Source organism: Podarcis gaigeae, assembly GCF_964106915.1.
Source record: "Podarcis gaigeae genome assembly, chromosome: 5".
Classification (NCBI taxonomy): Eukaryota; Metazoa; Chordata; class Lepidosauria; order Squamata; family Lacertidae; genus Podarcis; species Podarcis gaigeae.
This window is the reverse complement of record NC_139681.1, coordinates 70,910,107-70,929,979: the sequence shown is the minus strand read 5'-3', so window position 1 is coordinate 70,929,979 and position 19,873 is coordinate 70,910,107. Positions and strand designations below refer to the sequence as shown.

The 19,873-nt window shown below is 44.7% G+C and overlaps 2 protein-coding genes across 11 annotated transcripts in view; one reads left to right on the top strand and one right to left on the bottom strand.

Moving 5' to 3' along the window:
• Positions 1 to 19,873, bottom strand: part of ACSL3 (acyl-CoA synthetase long chain family member 3) — a 58,562-nt gene that overhangs the window by 38,083 nt on the left and 606 nt on the right. For 2 of the 10 annotated variants that reach the window (XM_083742102.1, XM_083742098.1), the window contains exon 2: positions 109 to 148. The exons of 2 other annotated variants lie outside the window; for them this stretch is intronic. The gene's annotated coding sequence lies outside the window, so the exon portion shown is untranslated. Of the gene's footprint in view, positions 1 to 108; positions 154 to 1,025; positions 1,301 to 19,873 lie in introns of those variants that run through there. 6 more of the 10 variants (XM_083742101.1, XM_083742099.1, XM_083742103.1 and 3 more) reach the window with 5 other exon arrangements.
• On the top strand, positions 1,387 to 18,919 carry LOC310846108 (uncharacterized protein; the record flags this gene model as incomplete). Its single annotated transcript, XM_083742193.1, has 4 exons — positions 1,387 to 1,469; positions 4,359 to 4,479; positions 16,656 to 16,703; positions 18,412 to 18,919. 4 exons carry the CDS (start codon positions 1,387 to 1,389, stop codon positions 18,487 to 18,489), a joined length of 330 nt encoding a protein of 109 aa, XP_083598319.1. The 3' UTR covers positions 18,490 to 18,919.

The window sequence follows — 19,873 nt, the reverse complement described above, 5'->3', positions numbered from 1 at the left end:
ACTATAAATGTAGTAAATAAAAACAGTATTTTAACAAATGCACCTTGCTATAAATTTTACATATTTATCATAAAGTTGTTTGCACATTATACATTTTAATTTTACTACCTGCTGAACTTTCTGTGCACTGCTCAGTTGCATTTCAGGGCTATACTGCAAACAAAGAAAAATATGTCACAAAATTACTTTGCTGCAACATGTATCAGGCTCCACAGTGAACCAGCAAACCATCTGCTTCTGCCCCAGTTTGGGTGGCGACAATATAGAAAAATAATGGATTGAAAACACCCAGATATAAAATTTAAGCTACTGATCTATTTTATATGTACTTCACATACAATCCTGTGTGTGTCTACTAAGTGTACTAAGTCTACTAAGTGTGATGGGAGTTAAATTGGTCTTATGTTCTGGTGTGTGATTGCAACCTTAGCTTGCAATCGTATGCACATTTACTAGGGAGCCTGGGTCAGTGTACATAGGACTGCAGTTAAGTCTTCAACTAGCAGCAGTAACAGGTGTTGGGTGAGAAGCCTGGTGATAATCTAGCCCCATCAAAAGCTATGCGGTAGCAGTATTCAGTTCAAGGGGAAACTGTCAAATCCGGAAGTAATTACGTGAATTAAAGGAAAGATTATTTGGGGCCTCTTTCCTTTTTGATAGCACACGTGCCTTAATGTTTTTATTTCTTCCGCTGTGCTTGTGGCTCGCTATCTTACAAAACCAAAAACCAGTAATGTGTATAAGCATCTTAAAATTAAAATCTTAAAAAATCTTAAAACCAAAGAACGGAACAATCGCCCTTTCGCCATTCATTTCTAACAGGAGAACAGGAAAGCGTTGGGGCAACTTGTATCTATATATATCTATATATAGCTTCGGGGAAAACGCGGTGAAGTTGGCGAAGAGAAAACGCTGAGTGAGCCGAGTGACGCTTGCTTGGCGTCTTTCAGCATCGTCACCCGGATGACGGAGGAGGCCCAGCGCTGTTTCGAAAGATGCAACTCTGCCTGGGGTGCAAACCTTACCTGGCCAAGTGGGATCCCTTGGTGGGCGGGAGGGAGGGGAGGCGACCTTCGTCCCCCCGCCCCCCACCCGCTAGGTGTACCAGGCAGCACCCACTGCCATCCGATTCCTTGTCCCGGGGGTTGAGAGCAGCCTCAGAGGAGGCGTTGCCGTGGAAACGGAAAATCCGCTTTGTGACGCGGTTCGAAGAGCGGCCGCTTCCCTCTAGCCCGCCCCTCCCCATCCGAGACCCAGACAAAAGGAGCCGCTCGGAGCCCACGTGGCTGCAAGCCGCAAGGCACTGGCCTGCTTCCACGCCCCCAGCCCGTAAACTCCGCCCCCTCGAGGGGGGGTGTCTCAGGGAGCGCCGCGCATCGGGGAAACATGGCTTCACGCGCATTCCAGAGGGGTTCGGTGTCAAAAGATAAGCAAGGTTTGGCTGCCAGGTTGGAGCCCTACCTTCTAAGGTGCGGCTGCGGTTGTTTCCGGGGGGGGGGGGGAGGAAAAGCTCCGCTATGGAGCTCCCAGTAGTTTTAAAGAAGCCTTTTGCACATGTTTCTGCACAGTAGCGGGTAGTGGGAAACGCCCAACGAGCCCATCACGAGTTTAGGAGAGCTGCAACATGCTTTAAACGCGATCTCACAAACTTGTAGGGTTTTCCCTGCTTCCTTGAATGTGTTACGTTTCAATGCAGCTATAGGAGTGTCGATTAAGCTGCCATGTGTTGTTTTTTACGGGTCTCGTATGCTACTTCATGCAACACTTTTCCTGAAGGTTACTCTATTAAAAATTGGACTACACTTCCTATTATCTGCAGCTCACCGGCTTGGCTGGCTGGTGCTGCTGGGAAATGAAGTACAACAATGTCTGGAGGACCACAGTTTCCTCATCCCTTGGGCAGGTCCTGTCACCATGTTTGACAATCTGCACTCTAAAGGCACATATGCAGCTTAATGGACTGGAATTCTTGCTTCGATTTCAAACTCTTATTTTTTGTAATGAAATGGCAAAAGTAAAGTGAAATAGATCTTTTACCAGGATAGTCATCAAAATTATATAATCTGAGCAAGTCAATAGCAAGTTGGGGTGTGTGAAGGTAAACAAACTGTCATGATACATGACATAGGTGATTTACTCTGGAGCTTTTTATTAGCTCATCAGGATAGTAAACATTAAATGTTGATTGCCACACAAAAGCAATACAGTCTAGTGATCTGTGAAATGACCATGTATTGGGCACACCCACAGCCTTAAGATTTTATTTGGTAAATATTTTATTAATACACCTTTAGATTCAAAATTTCCTGGGGGGGGGGGGCTTTTAAATTATAAACAAGCTTTCAGGCAAAACAAGTTTTCACACTATAAAAAGGTGGCAATTGTGGGGTATTCTTATTCATTCTACATTGCAGTAGACATAGTATTATTCTGCTAATGCAGCCAAACAAATAATTGTTATACTTTATAAAAAATGACGTGAATTAATAAGGTTTTTTTTTGTTCATGTTTAGTAACTGCAAATGTAAATGTCTACCATTTGTTTGCTTACCTGTGAACTGATTTTTAAAAAATCCTTGCCCCTCTCTATCACTTTATAGGTTAATTGCTATAGCTCTTTCCATAATTGCATCAAGAAGATGAGGAAAGCTCTACCTGTGCAACAACTGCTTGATGTTATATACACAGTATTGGGAAGACATGGCAACCAGTATTAAATCAGACAAGCAGATGTCTTAGCTCAGCATTCTGTCAGCAGTTCTGGCTAACTAGATGCAGTACTGGCTAACCAGATACAGAGCTTAATGTTGGCTCCTCAATAATGGGAAATGCATGGACATTATAACACAGCAGTGCCATCAAACACATAATCCAGTGGTTTTCAACCAGTGTGCTGCTGCACCCTGGGGTGCCTTGAATGATGGTCAGGGGTGCCGCTGGCAACACTGGCGTCTGTCACACTTTTCTCTGGTGCCTCTGTCCTACCTCTGATGCCCTCTCTGATGCTTGCACAGCTGTTTATTGCAGCAGTCCTGGCTATAAGCTCTGCAGGTGAATGGTGCCTCTGGAAAGCACCCCTCCTTGGGGGGAGGCAGCTCAGAGACCAGGGACGGGCAGCGCTCAGAGGACTCCCAAAGAGAGGGGAGAGTAGAGGAGGCTAAGGGAAAACTCCACATGGAAGGGTGTTCGAAAACGGGTGAGAGGCTGCCAGCTCTGCAGGAAAATGGTGACATAACTGGGCTCCTGAGCCCCACAGGGGTGCCACAGAAAGAATGTAGCTGGTCACGTTGGTGGACTCACAAAGGTTGAAAACCTCTGACATAATCTATAACTCACTAGCATAGCTCTTACCTTTAGATTGACAACACACACAAATGTTCTCCCTCTTATCCAGAGTAATTATACCATACTGTATTGTAAATTAGAATAAACCCTTCCAATAGAAGAGGTTAGTACTTCCACAGGGTCTTGAGCCCCAGGACTGCTCACTTTAGAAAGGAATTCCTGGCCACAAGAGCAGGACGATTTTCACCCTTTGTTAGTCAATTGCTACCTAAAACCCAGAAGTATATTCTCTACATTAAAAATAGGGTTTTGTGATTTAGCATAGCCTTGTAAATTAAGCCCACAAAGCTTACTCCCCAGCAAAAAAATTAGTGCAAGCCCCCTCCTCTGCAGCTAGTATGGAAATTTAAACTTAGTGGCCTCTTAGCAAGCTAGTGAAAACAAAACAAAAAGCTTAGAAAGAAAAGCAGAGGGTGTCCCTCCTGTGTTGAATGTGGAAGAGAAGTAGTTTTCCATCCTTTGCCATTAACATGGTATCCAAGTGGAGTGCGGCAAGAGTACTCACCTGCTTAGAATTCCTCATCACTCACAGCTACCTGGCAAGTTGTTAAATACAAGACTGATTTAATGGCCACAAACACATTAGTCATCCCTTAAGTGGTTTTAAGAGAGCTATTTTATGCACTGGGGCATAAGAACAATCTATGGCAATTCATTCCAAAGATGAACTCTGCATTGTGAGAATTGAAAAGCCACAGCTTAAAGCTGGCAAGCAAAATTATATATAGCTCAGATGAATCATATATATATATAGAAAAAGGTAAAGGACCCCTGGACAGTTAAGTCCAGTCAAAGGTGACTACGGGGTTGCAGTACTCATCTCACTTTTCAGGCTGAGGGAGCCGGCATTTGTCCACAGACAGCTTTCCGCATCATGTGGCCAGCATGACTAAACCACTTCTGGTGCAATGGGACACAATGACGAGTGCCAGAGCCCATGGAAACGCTGTTTACCTTCCTGTCGCAGTGATACCTATTCATTTACTTGCACTGGTGTGCTTTTGAACTGCTAGGTTGGCAGAGGCTGGGACAGAGCAACGGGAGCTCACCCCGTTGTGCAGATTTGAACCACCGACCTTCCGATCAGCAAGCCCAAGAGGCTCAGTGGTTTCCAGGTGTCTTACACTATCTGAGGTACGGCAATCAGAAGTGTAAGGTCCATAAAGATAACACCATAGACTTTATGAAGTAGTTTAAGATTGACTGTTTAGCTAGCAGTATCTCACTTAGTTGTGCAACACAATGACTATTTTTTTGTAACTGTTTCAGAGATTGGGAAAGGATAGGAGTGATATTCCACAACCGAGGGCACACTGAGGATTGAAAGCATATTACAAGAATCCAGCACTTTCCTCAGAACACTGAATCTTGCAGGGGGTGGGGTTATCTCCAGTAGCAGACAACAGAAATAGCAGAGCAACAGAGAATAGGAATTCTACATGCAGTCATTGATAGTGAAGACTAGGCAAGCAAGCAGGAGCATCTTTTGCCTGGGCTATAAAATAACTGCATGACAGAAGGCAGCAAAGGAGGAGGAAAGGAGGAAATAGTGGCTTCTTCATGGCTCATGTGCTGTCCCTATTATGTACTGTTACTTAGTGGTAGGTTTTGGGTTGAATTAGCAAGGGCTGGTATTGATTGATGCTTTATCATGTCAATGTAACTTGCTGAATATCTCTTACTATTAACTAGTAGTCACAGTCCAAATTGCACAACTCAGGCACTGCAGCCAACTGTGATAATCACAAACCAGGAGCCAAGGAAGCAATCAGTACATGTATGGGGAGAGGTAGACTCCAAGGAATCTTTCTTTTAACATGTGGAGTTTCCTTCTGCTAGTTGTGCTTTTGGTATAAATTGCCTTATGCCAAATCAGACCACTGGTCCAGCTTGCTTATGGTCTGCATTCTCAACAATGACTGGCAATAGGTCTCTTGAGTTCCAAGACAAAGTTTTTTCCCAGCCCTACCTGGAGATACAGTGGTGCCTCGCTAGACGAAAAGAATCCGTTCCGCGATTCTCTTCATCTAGCGGTTTTTTCGTCTTGCGAAGCAAGCCCATTGACAGCTTAGCAGATTAGCGCTACAGCTGTCAAGCGGCTTCCAGCGATCAGCTGTTAAGCGGCTTATCAGCGGAACAGCTGATAAGCGGCTTAGCGGCTTAAGAAAAGGGCGGGAAAAGCGGGAAAAACCCGCGGGGGGATGCAAGATTTTTTTCGTCTTGCGAAGCAACCCCATAGGGAAATTCGTTTTGCAAAGCGCCTCCAAAACGGAAAACCCTTTCGTCTAGCGGGTTTTTCGTCTTGCGAGGCGTTCGTCTTGCGGGGCACCACTGTACCAGAAACTGAACTTGGAATCCTTTCCATGCAAAACATGTGTTCTACCACTGAGCTACAGTCATTCATATGTTAAACACTTATTAACTGAATGTTGGATAATTTGTTACAAAGTACCCAAAAAAATCCAGCTTTTGTTTTGGTAGCCTGTACCTGAGAAGTGAGGGAACGCGGGTGGCGCTGTGGGTAAAACCTCAGCGCCTAGGGCTTGCTGATCACATGGTCGGCGGTTCGAATCCCCGCGGCGGGGTGAGCTCCCGTCTTTCGCTCCCAGCTCCTGCCCACCTAGCAGTTCGAAAGCACCCCTAAGTGCAAGTAGATAAATAGGTACCACTTTATAGCGGGAAGGTAAACGGCGTTTCCGTGTGCTGCGCTGGTGCTGGCTCGCCAGAGCAGCTTCATCACACTGGCCACCTGACCCGGAAGTGTCCTCGGACAGCGCTGGCCCCCGGCCTCTTAAGTGAGATGGGCGCACAACCCTAGAGTCGGACACGACTGGCCCATACGGGCAGGGGTACCTTTACCTTTTTACCTGAGAAGTGAAGTTAATTTGGCCTGGAGAGAATCTCCATTAAAGTAACTCAGTCAGAACACATTCAAGAGATACAACACCTCCTGTGAAATCAATTGATTTCTTCACTGTGAATCTTTCTAAACACTTCTAAATTGAAAGTTAAAGAAAAGAACAACAGACACCTTCTAAACATGTGAAGCCAGGGTGCAAATACCTAAAATCTTACTTCTTTCCCCACAATAGCTAATCTGGTAGTTTCCAAGGCCCAAGGCTCCCACCAGAAAACCCACAAAAGAAATTAATCCCTTTCCTTCTACCCATTAGGACAGCAGAATAAAGATGCATTTGTAGGAGCCATACCTCAGATATTTAGGACAAGCTTCCTGTCTGGCACCATTTTAAAACTTTTAACACCCAATTACTACCAGGAATACAGCATTTGTAGTCTTTTTTATTTTAATATTTAAGCCCAACTTAAGCATAAAACATGTTTTTCACCTTAGCAACTAGGAATCTTTGGAACCCACTACAGAAATCTTACTTTCCACACAGTAGCACATACACAGTAGCACTGCTACTTCTTACTTCAGAGGTCTCCATACTACCACCCCAACAAACTCCAACAACTGAGAAATAAAGGAAGATATGAAATCTCACTCCTCTCTTCCCTGGCAAGCAAGTCCATTGGCTAGCCAAACCCTTCATTTCCCCCCTTGCCTTCTCTACCAGCCCCAAGCCATCTACTTCACCCACTTTCTGCTCCATAGGGCAGAATGCCCCTTCTCTTTTAGCTTTTTACTCTGTCATCCCAGTCTCTCTGTGTCTCAGCCAGTCCCTTTCTCTCCCTGCTCCTTTTATCTTGTGCTTTCAAGCCCCTAATTGGGTCCCTTCCTCTTGAGGGAAATCTGCCCCTTTCCTGTGCTAAATCTCTCATTCTATTTTGCTCATTTGGTGATCACAGACTACTGCTTTACTGCAGGTGGGCATAATTTGGGGAAATCATGCTTGCGGACTAAATCTGAACCCCTGCTGGGTCAAGTTTGGCCTGCAGACTCTAGTCTAGAGGTTCACCACCCGTGTTCTACTCAGTATCAGTTTTCCTTCCAATATCAACTTTAGCTAAATCTCCTTCGTCCAACATAAAACTCCACTTTCTTTAACCAATTTTACTGCATCCTAGTTTTTCTATGTTCTAAGGCATGCTTTTCAATATAATTAATTATACTTTTATTGGTTTTTAATTCAACCTATTGTTAACACACACACACACACAGCTTCTTCAACTTTTTTTTAGTAAGAATGCTTATTTTCTTTTTGATAAAATGGTCTTTTTTCTACTTCTTTTTTTGCTATCCTTGTTGACATTTGAGGTGCCAAATTCTGGAGTGCATTCAGGTCTTGTGATAGGAATTTTATGGTCTTAGATATATGGCAATGTTCATAACCGCACATACATAGATCAACACAGGAAGGCCAACCTGGAACCATTTTGATTCCTAAACTGACCAAATGTTTTCTCTGCAAGGTCAAACTGGAAAAGTCTCCCCATTGTCTCTTTCCTCACAAATCCTGTCTTAAGGACATATTTAAGATAAGAATAAGGTGTGAGCCTGTGACCTGGCCCAGGAAATAAGTATTTTACCACTACAACAGAATGGCCAGGCTCCCCAGGAAATCCAATCAAGTAACCTGCCAGACAGGAGATAAACAAGGACAAGAGGGGAAAAAAATTCTGTGATGTAGGTGGGATGTATCTGAGGGGTGGTCTTAGATTACACCCCTTCTGTGATGTATGCATAATGTTTCTGGGGGTGGTCTTGATCTAGAGGATGGGAATTTCAAAAGTCTTTATAAGCCCTTGCACAGCAATTTTGGGGGTCCTCCTCTCCTGCGTGTGAGGGGAGTACCCTGTTGCAACAGATCAATAAAGATCAAGCTTACTAGCTGCTTTGCTTCTCAATATTGTCTGGTTGGCCTCTGTTTATTTTCTCCTACCAATAGGGAACCTGTGTAAGGACTCTATATGGGCTCTTGGATACCCCATAAGGGAAAAGGGCATATTTTTATTTACAACAGTCTCAATGTCAAAAGAGCCTTTAAAAATGTGAGCAGGGGTGTATGTTACAACTTCAGGCTTGCATGCACACTTGAGGAGGTCCTCAAGGCATTTGTTCTGTATTTTCAGAAACATAAGTAACCCTCAAATGTTACAGTAAGATGTGATCAGTATATAGTGCTAATTCATTGCTGTGCCAAGCAGCCCCAACACTTTCATCTTTTGTAATTCCCACTGGATTCATTTATCCAATGAGATCAAAAAGTTGCTTAGGCTTTGCATCATGTGTGCATGGTTAAGAAACAATGAAAACCTTTATTACTAAGCCTTTCAAACATAAGAAGAGAGATAACATTCCTTACTATAGATACAACAGATGTCCTTTGTCTACAGAATTAGAGCATCATTGTGACTAAGTCCCACTTGGTAGTTGACTAAGATTAATTGGATAAACAGAAGACTATAGTCACCAGCTCTAGATACCCAGACATGTTGCCTTCAATAATGACCAAGCTACAGGTAGGGAAGATGTGAGATGCAAACTTATCCAGTCTACAAGAGCAAAGACTACGGTAAGTCCCTGGTGTTTACTGAGGTGATACACCATGACTATACCACTTCAGATTGCAGATTCAGCTTCCATAACTGAATAATAATAATAATAAACAACTATAATAAATCAAATTTGTATACTGCCCTTCATCCATAGATCTCAGGGCATTTCACAGTGTAAAACCTGAATATTGCACCCACTTCTACAAATAAAATATTAGACTATCCCGAGGATTTCATACAGTAAAGCATTCAATTATGCAAGTGGTACAGTTCAGATACAAGTTTGTCACAAAAAGAGTACTAGATCTTGGTGAACCAGCAGTAAGATGCACAAACTACAAATATTTGGGCTGAAGGAGCTTCTCTTTTAATGCAGGAGTTTTCCTAAATACCTTAGGAGTTCCTGCCAGCAGTAGAGGCCCCTTCTGTCCCTCCCCTCACTTCTGATTTTGGCAAACCATAAACGAAACATGTAATTTTCGTCTTTCTTCCCTTATTAGCAAAATGCAATGCTATCATTTTGTTGAAGGACTTGCTAGGTGCTTTAGGCCTCAGATACAAGAAAAATGTAATTTGACTTTAAGTTTAGTGTGTTTAATCTCTGAAGTATCTACAAGCGATCTACAAGTATCTACAAGTGATTACTTAAGGACAGCAAGTGGACTAGGTTTCAATGCTAATCAAGACAGCAAATACCCCAAATCATGAACTCTATGTTGATAAAGCAGAGTAGCTAGCCTATCTTTAAGGCTGTTGGGTAGTATTCAACTAAGCTTCACTCAGAGGAGACCCACTGCAATTAATGGACCTAACTTAGTCATGTTCATTCATTTTAATCCGGCTACTCCAAGTAAAACTTAGTTGAATACCACCCATTGTTAGCTCATCAGGCTCAGGCCCTCCATGAACACTGGAACACATAGAACACATAGAAAAAGGTGGTCTGGGATCTGAAACTACACCTTTGTTGACCCCTCTGCATAAGTCATCTTTTCTAACACGCAGGTTATCCAGACAAAAATTAATGTGCGTGGTCTCTATTACCTGCTTAGAAGCCATCTGGTAATTAATTAATTGATTGATTAAAATAATTATAATATACTCCAGGACAAAGAATATAAGTTCCATGCAGCCATATGAATGCACGCTCACTCCTAAATTCCCATTTTGATATTCACAGGTATACAGACAAACAGAAACTTCTCCAAGACATTACAGGGAACTTTAGAAGATAAGTTCTCAAAAGGCCACATCTCATCTGTAAAAATCTCATTTCTTCCTGACTGCTTGCCACACATTAGACTCAAGCTACAGATTATACAGGAGGAAAGAAGACATATCTTTTGCCAGTTGGTGATAACTATGCCATTATATTTTAATCAACTGATTAAGGGAGGCATAGGCAAACTCCGGCCCTCCAGATGTTTGGGACTACAATTCCCATCATCCCTGACCACTGGTCCTGTTAGCTAGAGATGATAGGAATTGTAGTCCCAAACATCTGGAGGGCCAGAATTTGCCTATGCCTGGATTAAGGAGTTCTATTTTAAGGTCATATATATATTTTTTATACAATACCATCTATGTACATTATATATACATAGGAAGTAAGAAGATGCCCCCCAAAAGTCACCTACAATTACAATGATGCAATTTCAAGAATAAAGTTTGAATTATAAAATAGTCTAATTGCTACATTTAAATTTATTTTCTAAGACAAGTCACACAAGCAATATGTTCACCCTGTACTGTTAGTGAAGCATTCTATAAAAATGCACAAAAAATAGCAAACATTTTACAGTGGTACCTCTGGTTACGAATTTAATTCGTTCTGGAGGTCTGTTCTTAAGCTGAAACCGTTCATAACCCAAGGAGCGCTTTCACTAATGGTGCCTTGTGCTGCTGCTGCGCTGCTGGCGCATGACTTCTGCTCGCATCCTGGGGAAAAGTTTGCAACCAGGAGCATCTACTTCCAGGTTAGCAGAGCTCGTAACCTGAAGTGTTTACGGTACGTAACACAAGGTTCCACTGTACTGTTTAAATATGCATTCTGTGCACTCTACATTCTTTCACACATGAGAAGTAGGGTAAATTCACACATTGCAAAGCAAAAAATCCATGTTTGACATGGTAAATCCTAGCAAAACATATATTGTCTTATACACCAGTAGAACCTTGGTGGTTCTAGGAAGCCTTAGTAGCTTCTTCAGTAAGGAAAGCAGAAATAGGGACTAAGGCAGGCATAATAATAATAATAATAATAATAATAATAATAATAATAATAATAATTTATACCCTGCCCATCTGGCTGGGCCTCCCCAGCCACTCTGGGCAGATTCCATAGAAACCAAAAATACAGTAAAATATCACACGTTAAAAACTTCCCTGAACAGGGCTGCCTTAAGATGTCTTCTGAATGTCAGGTAGTTGTTTATCGCTTTGACATCTGCTGGAAGGGCGTTCCACAGGGCGGGCGCCACTACCGACAAGGCCCTCTGCCTGGTTCCCTGTAGCTTTGCTTCTCGCAATGAGGGAACCGCCAGAAGGCCCTCGGCGCTGGACCTCAGCGTCCGGGCAGAATGATGGGGGTGGAGACGCTCCTTCAGGTATACTGGACCGAGGCCGTTTAGGGCTTTAAAGGTCAGCACCAACACTTTGAATTGTGCCCGGAAACGTACTGGGAGCCAATGTAGGTCTTTCAAGACCAGTGTTACATGGTCTCAGCGGCCGCCCCCAGTCACCAGTCTAGCTGCTGCATTCTGGATTAGTTGTAGTTTCCGAGTCACCTTCAAAGGTAGCCCCACGTAGAGTGCATTGCAGTAGTCCAAGCAGGAGATAACCAGAGCATGCACCACTCTGGCGAGACAGTCCGCAGGCAGATAGGGTCTCAGCCTACGTACCACATGGAGCTGGTAAACAGCTGCCCTGGACAATAGATTTGACCTGTGCCTCCATGGACAGCTGAGTCCAAAATGACTCCCAGGCTGCGCACCTGGTCCTTCAGGGGCACAGTTACCCCATTCAGGACCAGGGAATCCTCCACACCTGCCCGCCTCCTGTCCCCCAAAAACAGTACTTCTGTCTTGTCAGGATTCAACCTCAATCTGTTAGCCGCCATCCATCCTCCAACCGCCTCCAGAAACTCACACAGCACCTTCACCGCCTTCACTGGTTAAGATTTAAAAGAGAGGTAGAGCTGGGTATCATCCGCATACTGATGAACACCCAGCCCAAACCTCCTGATGATCTCTCCCAGCGGCTGCATGTAAATGTTGAAAAGCATGGGGGAGAGGACAGAACCCTGAGGCACCCCACAAGTGAGAGCCCAGGGGTCTGAACACTCATCCACCCCCCCACTTTCTGAACATGGCCCAGGAGGAAGGAGCGGAACCACTGTATGAAAGTGCCCCCAGCTCCCAGCCCCTCAACACGGTCCAGAAGGATGTTATGGTCGATGGTATCAAAAGCCGCTGAGAGATCGAGCAGAACTAGGAAACAGCTCTCCCCTTTGTCCCTAGCCTGCCGGAGATCATCAACCAGTGCAACCAAGGCAGTTTCAGTCCCATGATGAGGCCTGAATCCCGACTGGAAGGGATCCAAATGGTCCGCTTCTTCCAGGCGTGCCTGGAGTTGTTCGGTAACCGCTCGCTCAATCACCTTGCCCAAGAATGGAAGATTTGAGCCTGGGCGATAGTTGGCCATCGTGGCCGCATCTAAAGATGGTTTTTTAAGAAGCGGTTTAATAACCGCCTCTTTCAGCGGGTCTGGGAAGGCTCCCTCACGGAGGGAAGCATTTACCACCCCACGAAGCCCATCGCCCAGTCCTTCCCAGCTAGCTTTTATAAGCCAGGATGGGCAAGGATCCAGGAGACAGGTGGTTGGTTTCACTCGTCCAAGCAGCCTGTCCACATCCTCAGAGGTAACAGATTGGAATTGATCCCACTCAATTTGACTAGACAGAACTCTAGCACTCTCCCGCCCCCGCCCTGCTCCCACAGTGGAGTCTACTTCTTCCCAAATCTGAGCGATTTTATCTGCAAAAAACTTTGCAAAATCATTGCAGGAGAACATGTGGCCCGTACTGGGCCCCAATGTTGCAGGTGGTTCTGCTAAATTGTGAACCACCTGAAAAAGTCTCCTGCTGCTGTTTTCTGCAGATGCAATAGAGGCGGTGAAGAAATTCTTCTTTGCCGTCGCTATCGCCACTTGGTATGCTCGACGTTGAGCTCTAACCTGTGTCCGGTCAGATTCGGAATGAGTTATCCGCCACCAGTGCTCTAGCCATCTCAACGATTGTTTCATTGCCCTCAGATCCGTGGAAAACCACGGGGCTGTCCGGGCTCCATGCAATCGGAGAGGGCGCTTCGGAGCCAAACAATCAATAGCCCTGGTTAACTCCACATTCCAGCGGGCCACCAGGGAATCAGCTGAAAGGCCATCAACATGGGATAAAGCATCCCCTACCACTCTCTGGAAACCATTTGGATCCATTAAGTGGCGGGGGCGGACCATCCAAATTGGTCTCACCTCCCGGCAGAGGGGATGGGTCGCAGAGAAGTCTAGTTGCACCAGGAAGTGAACTGACCATGGCACTTCTTTCATTTCGCTTTTACTTAGTGTCAGATCACCAACATCCATAGAGGTAAACACCAGGTCCAAGGCATGTCCGCGGCTATGGGTTGGGCCAGACTTATTCAGGGACAGCCCCATGGAGGCCATGCTTTCCACGAAGTCCCGAGCGGCCCCTTGTAAGGTCGTGTCGGCATGGATGTTAAAATCCCCTAGGATGACCAAGCTATTACCGTATTTTTCCCTCTATAACACACAGATTTTTTCTCCTAAAAAGGAAGGGGAAATGTCTGTGCGTGTTATAGAGCGAATGTGTGGTCCCTGGAGCCGAAAAATCAGCCAAAAATCAAATTGCGGCGCTTCACGGAGAAGGGAAAACTGAAAAGAGGACTGCTTTCCTGCATTCTGCCTCAGGGTCTTACTGCCCACCCCCCTCTGTTTCGTTGCTGTGTTTGCTGAAACGGAACAAAGAGCAGGGAAAGCCCCTCCCCTCCAGGCAAGCTCCGGTGCTGCTGGGGGAGAGGGAGAGAGAGGGGAGAAGGGAGAGGGAGGGAGGGAGGGAGGGAGGGAGAGAGAGAGATGGCTGGCTTGGGTGGGGGGAAACTTTTGCCTTTCTTTCCTCCAACCCGTTAAATCCCTCTCCTGCATTCTTAGCCAGCTGCTTCTCTGCACACCCCTCTAATGTCCCTTCTTTGTTTTTCCTTCGCTCCCCACTTAAAATGTGGTTACAAAGCATAGATCCACATGGATCCTCAGGATCTTTGCATTGGGTCACCCCAAATTCACCATCAGATCACATAGCATGTCCATGGCTACAGCCTGCCCCCCCCCCCAAATCATGCACCCACTGTTGCCTGGGGCTGCAATGGTGCAAAAATGTGGTTAAAAAGCATGGATCCACATGGATCCTCAGGATCTTTGCATTGGGTCACCCCAAATTCACCATCAGATCACATAGCATGTCCATGGCTACAGCCTGCACCAAAAAAATCACGCACCCACTGTTGCCTGGGGCTGCAATGGTGCAAAAACGTGGTTAAAAAGCATGGATCCACACGGATCCTCAGGATCTTTGCATTGGGTCACCCCAAATTCACCATCACATCACATAGCATGTCCATGGCTACAGCCTGCACCAAAAAAATCACGCACCTACTGTTGCCTGGGGCTGCAATGGTGCAAAAATGTGGTTAAAAAGCATGGATCCACATGGATCCTCAGGATCTTTGCATTGGGTCACCCCAAATTCACCATCAGATCACATAGCATGTCCATGGCTACAGCCTGCCCCCCCCCAAATCATGCACCCACTGTTGCCTGGGGCTGCAATGGTGCAAAAATGTGGTTAAAAAGCATTTATTCACAGGGATTCTCAAGATCCTTGCATTGGGTCACCCCAAATTCACCATCAGATCACATGTCTGTGGCCACAGCATGAAGCCCAAAAATGATGCACCCACTGTTTCATTCAGAATGCTTTTTCCCTTGTTTTCCTCCTCTAAAAACGATGTGCGTGTTATGGTCAGGTGTGTGTTATAGAGCGAAAAATACGGTAATTGACACTTTTAATCTCATTGTGGCCCTACCACACGGGTATCAGACAAGATTCAAACACATACTGGTAAACCATAGTTTAATATTACATCTTAACTAGGCCAATATGTGCCAACAAATATTTCCCAAATTCCGCAAAACACACTGGGGTTCCTTCACAAACAAGATAATGATGTTTTAAACATTTGTTATAAGCAATTGCCCTTATTAATGAAGCCTTTGCAATATGCTCGCAAAACATTTCCACCATCAAAGCTTTGCCTACTGGGTTAAACTGAAGGACAGGCCCCATGCATAAATTGTGGTACCATTATGAACATGTTGCAGCAGACATAGCACTGGGATAAGCAATTTGTGGTATACATAGAAAAGCATTTCCATGATGAAACGTGCCCACATGCAGGTGATAGCAGAGAAATAAACACCATATTACACCACCCTATATGGGTAATAGTTCTGTGGTATAGCACCTACAAATTTAAGAAACTCAGTTTGCCTCCCATAGTATGCAATTTTTTTCTGAAAAAAGATAGCTTTGTATGTTTCATCATCTCTGGTGTGAACTCCTATATAGAAGAAAGTGCCTACCCACTAGTAGTAAAAAAAAGGTAAAAGTAAAGGATCCCTGGACGGTTAAGTCCAGTCAAAGTCAACTATGGGGTTGCGGCGCTCATCTCCATTCAGGCTAAGGGAGCCGGCATTTGTCCACTGACAGCTTTCCAGGTCAAGTGGCCAGCATGACTAAACCACTTCTGGTGCAACGGGACACCATGACAGAAGCCAGAGCGCATGGAAATGCTGTTTACCTTCCTGCTGCAGCAGTACCTATTTATCTAATTGCACTGGTGTGCTTTTGAACTGCTAGGTTGGCAGAAGCTGGGACAGAGCAACAGGAGCTCATCCCACCATGCAGATTCAAACTGTGAACCTTGCAATCAGCAAGCCCAAGAGGCTCAGTGGGTTAGACCACAGTGCCACCCGTGTCTCTTTTTGTCATACTAATAACCCTTGCTGTTTAATGTACTGCTCTGAACCTTTAGAAATTTCCACATACTATTCATACATTTATGGTGAATGCCCGTTCCTACTCATCCAGACACATGCTGTAGGGCACCATTGCCTACACTTATCTCTATTATTACATTTACTTCAACAACAGATAACACTCCTGGTACACCTCAATATACTTGCGGAACACTGCCAAAACATGACACAACCACTGATCACAAAAAATCACCTGTGTAATAGAAACCTTAGTGTGCCACCAGAAGAGCAAGATTGAGGCAGTTTTGTATAATTCCTTCTCCAGGCCCAGCAGGAGGAGAGTACTGCTAAACTGGGCCCAAAGCCAGCAGAGTTTGGACTCTGAACTTTCGTTTTAAAATAAAATAAAAAAACAAGTCTTTAGCCTTTGCAAACCAAGAGTTATGAAGCAAGACATGCAGAGCCATGTCTGCATTGTGAGCCATCAGCCTATTCCTGCTTTTCAGTGCTTCTAGCCAATTTTTGAAACAACTGATGTGACAGACAAGTGCTAGAGAAAAATATTAGAGTCACATCCACCAGGGAAGACCCTCAAAACCAGGAAGACCCTGGTTCATTTTGAAGCTGACTTTGGTTCTTCTTTCAGATGTGTGTGATTTCTTCCCCCCCCCCTCCCCTGGATTCAGATAACAGAAGAGAATGCATGGTTCATTCTGAAGCTGCCCCCCCCCCTTTTCTTGTAGAGTTGTGATTGCTGCCCAGTAAAAACAACTGCTACTGCAAGGCAGAAGGTAGAAACAAGGACTTTATACTCTTGCATTCAGGTTTAAATACTTGCAAAACGATCATTGAGTGTACGGACATTTTAATTCCCTGCAATGAAAATAATATCATTATTAGTATATCCATTTGGGAGGCAGAGGGAATAGAGTAACAGCTGTGAAGTATACCCCAACCCTGACATGTTGAGGGGGTGGGGGTTAGAGGTAAATGCAGCTGGGAGGTGTTTATTGGTTATACAGTGGTGCCTCGGTTTAAGAACAGCCCTGTTTACAAACTATTCAGTTTACGAACTCCGCAAAACCAGAAGTAGTGTCCTGGTTTGCAAACTCAGTCTAAGAACGGAAGCCGAATGGTGGAAGGGCACCAGTGATGGGAGGCCTCATTAGGGAAAGCATGCCTCAGTTCAAGAACGGTTTTGGGTTAAGATCAGAATTCTGGAATGGATTAAGTTCGTAAACTGAGATACAACTGTAGTAGCAACATGGAGACAGTTTTCACACTTATGAGGGGATAAAGAAATTCTCCAGGCGGAAAGTTGCTGCTGATATAAATGCTAAAATGGGTATAGCTATGTAAAAGGTTCATGTCTTTCTTCATAACCCTTGGTGAGTGAGGGACAAAGTACAAGCTACATATAGTGTACTAGGCCAAGAAAATCCTGTTGGCATCCCTGGTTCTGGCAATCCAGAAAAAGAGAAAGTAATAGCATTACCACTGAACTATGCTACATGGTCTGTCTATTTTTCTTTACACAAATGTTTTATTTTAATATAAATATGCCTGATCTCCCGTATTATGGAGAGGTAGCTTGACAATGAATAGTCAGCTATAGTGTATCAAAGAAACAACCTAATCAAAGCCTATCAGTTATGTCGTGAAATCTCATGATTTTAAGAGCCCTACTTTTGCCCATTGGAAATTAGTAACTGCAATTACCTATCTACAGGATCCAGTGAGTACACAAAAGGCTTGAATTATTCAAAATGCCATAATTATGACCTGAAATGAAAATGAGGAAAAAAACTAGCCAGAAATATGGCTTACATGGAAAAATTGCAGGAATTTATTGAAGGCACATCCTGTACTTATGTTTTACCAATACAATAGACCCTCAACTTGTGTGAGAGTTAGTTCTGGGGATTGTGCCTAAAGCCAAAATCATGCATAGTCAAAACCCACTGTGTTCAATGGTAGGTGGAATTACCAAAGTCATTTTTCCCGGAACCCTGCCCCTTTTTATTTTTATTTTTAAATGTTTTGCCACATGCATAAAGCTAAATACGCACAAATTAAATGCGTGCAAGTTGCAGGCTTACCGTAACAGTTGATATTTAATCAACCCTAGTAAGATTTCAATGTAGCTTAATGATTAATCATGTATCAGTGTAGTTCAATCAATTAGCATCTTCAAAACAAAGAACTACCTCTCCAACTCTGATGAAAGAATCTAGTATCTTGTCAGAAGTGCAACATTACAGGTTGGCCTCTACTCTACACTGTTGATACAAACTCAATGCATACCTCATCAGCCAGTATGAATACAATCATGTTAGCTGTGATCCTCTAGTTACAATGCTCATTTCAATTTCTCATTAGCAACTTTTCAGAATCAGTTTATAAGCAGTGTTTTAAGCTGCAGCCAACTATGTCTGACTGGGAAGCTACATTTTTCATCCTCCACACTAACACTATTGTATATCTTTCCCTGTTTTTTAGAATCAGAAAGGGAAACAAAAACCAGGAGAGGTCTCCATGAAAGGTTGCTGCAACCCAACAGAGAGGACAGATCTGTGAGAGATCAGAATCTTGCAGTAACACTAGCCAATCCCTACCAACTTCACTGTTATCAAGCCAAGCCAATCCATAACAACTTGAGTCTTCAGCTTCCCTAAACACCCAGAACCTACTTAATATGAATGGATGCCAGCTTGTGGCCTCATCTGCATTTCTTGGCAACATGTTATGCACCCCAGCAATGTGTATCAATGAACATGCATATTTGGAACAGGATTTGAGTGAAACTTGTCTTCATATACATTGGGGGGGGGCGGTCCACCTAACCTAACCCAATGACAGAACGCTAACCATGTCTACTGAGAAGCAAGTCCTGTTGAATTCATTTATGTGTACCCCAAGTTAAGAGGGGTTAGGATTACAGCCTTATTATCCTTTTGTAAATGGCAAAAGGAACAGCAGTGTAAAAGTGGGGTTTCCCTACTCTTTCCATGCTTGTTTATACATTTTCTGTACACCAACCAGTATCATGTTGTTGTTATATGTGCATTTGGAAGAGCTTCCTAACATAATAAAAGAGAAGTGGCGTCCTAGCCATTCCACTATCTTTACACAAGCAGAGAATTAGCACTGTAATTCTAGCTGGCACGAAGTGACAGAGCCCTCAGAACTGTGTGTGCACATGCACCCCAGTATTGTTTACAGGAGTGTAGGCTCTACTACTCTTGATTTTTCCCTCCTAGCTGAGAGTATAAGAAAGGTATTTTTAAGGCAACCCTAAACCTAAATGGTCAGGGGTCCCTTTACCTTTAAACCTAAATCATATTGGGGTCTAAATCCCACTGACCACATCGGAGCCTCCTGCATAGGACGACTCTGCGGACACAAGCTCACCGCCTGCTTATTTGTCAGCGGACTCTGGTTCCAGGCGACGGATCTGCACGTGTGAAAAAGCCGCTGCCTTTCCGGCGCACCGCGCACGACTTTGCACACCCACCCGGGGCACGGCAGAGACGTGCCTGGAAGGCGGGACGTCCTAGTAAGTACATGCCGCGGCGCAACCCAGGGCACGTCTACTCGGAAGCAAAACCCTCGGAGGGGGAAAGCGTGCACGCAGCTGCCACCTCCGCGGGCCTCAACCGAGCAAAAAATAAAAAATAAGAAGCGAAAGTGCCGACGTGTAGCTCGGTGTGAAGTTACTCGGGATTTAATCGGAATGAAATCGGGTGGTCCCGAAGCCAGCAGGCCTAGTGCCACGAAGCGCCCACCCCCGGCCCCTTTCCCACGTGCACCTCCGGGCCCGTGGCCCCCTCCCCGTCCCTATGCTGTGGGCCCCGATCCCGCGTTTCCCTCCCCTTGAGAAGAGACCCTGTTCGTCAGCCAGCGCCTCAGAGGCTCCCGCCGCCTGAGACCCTCCTGCCTCGCTGCCGCCGCCTCTGGCCCG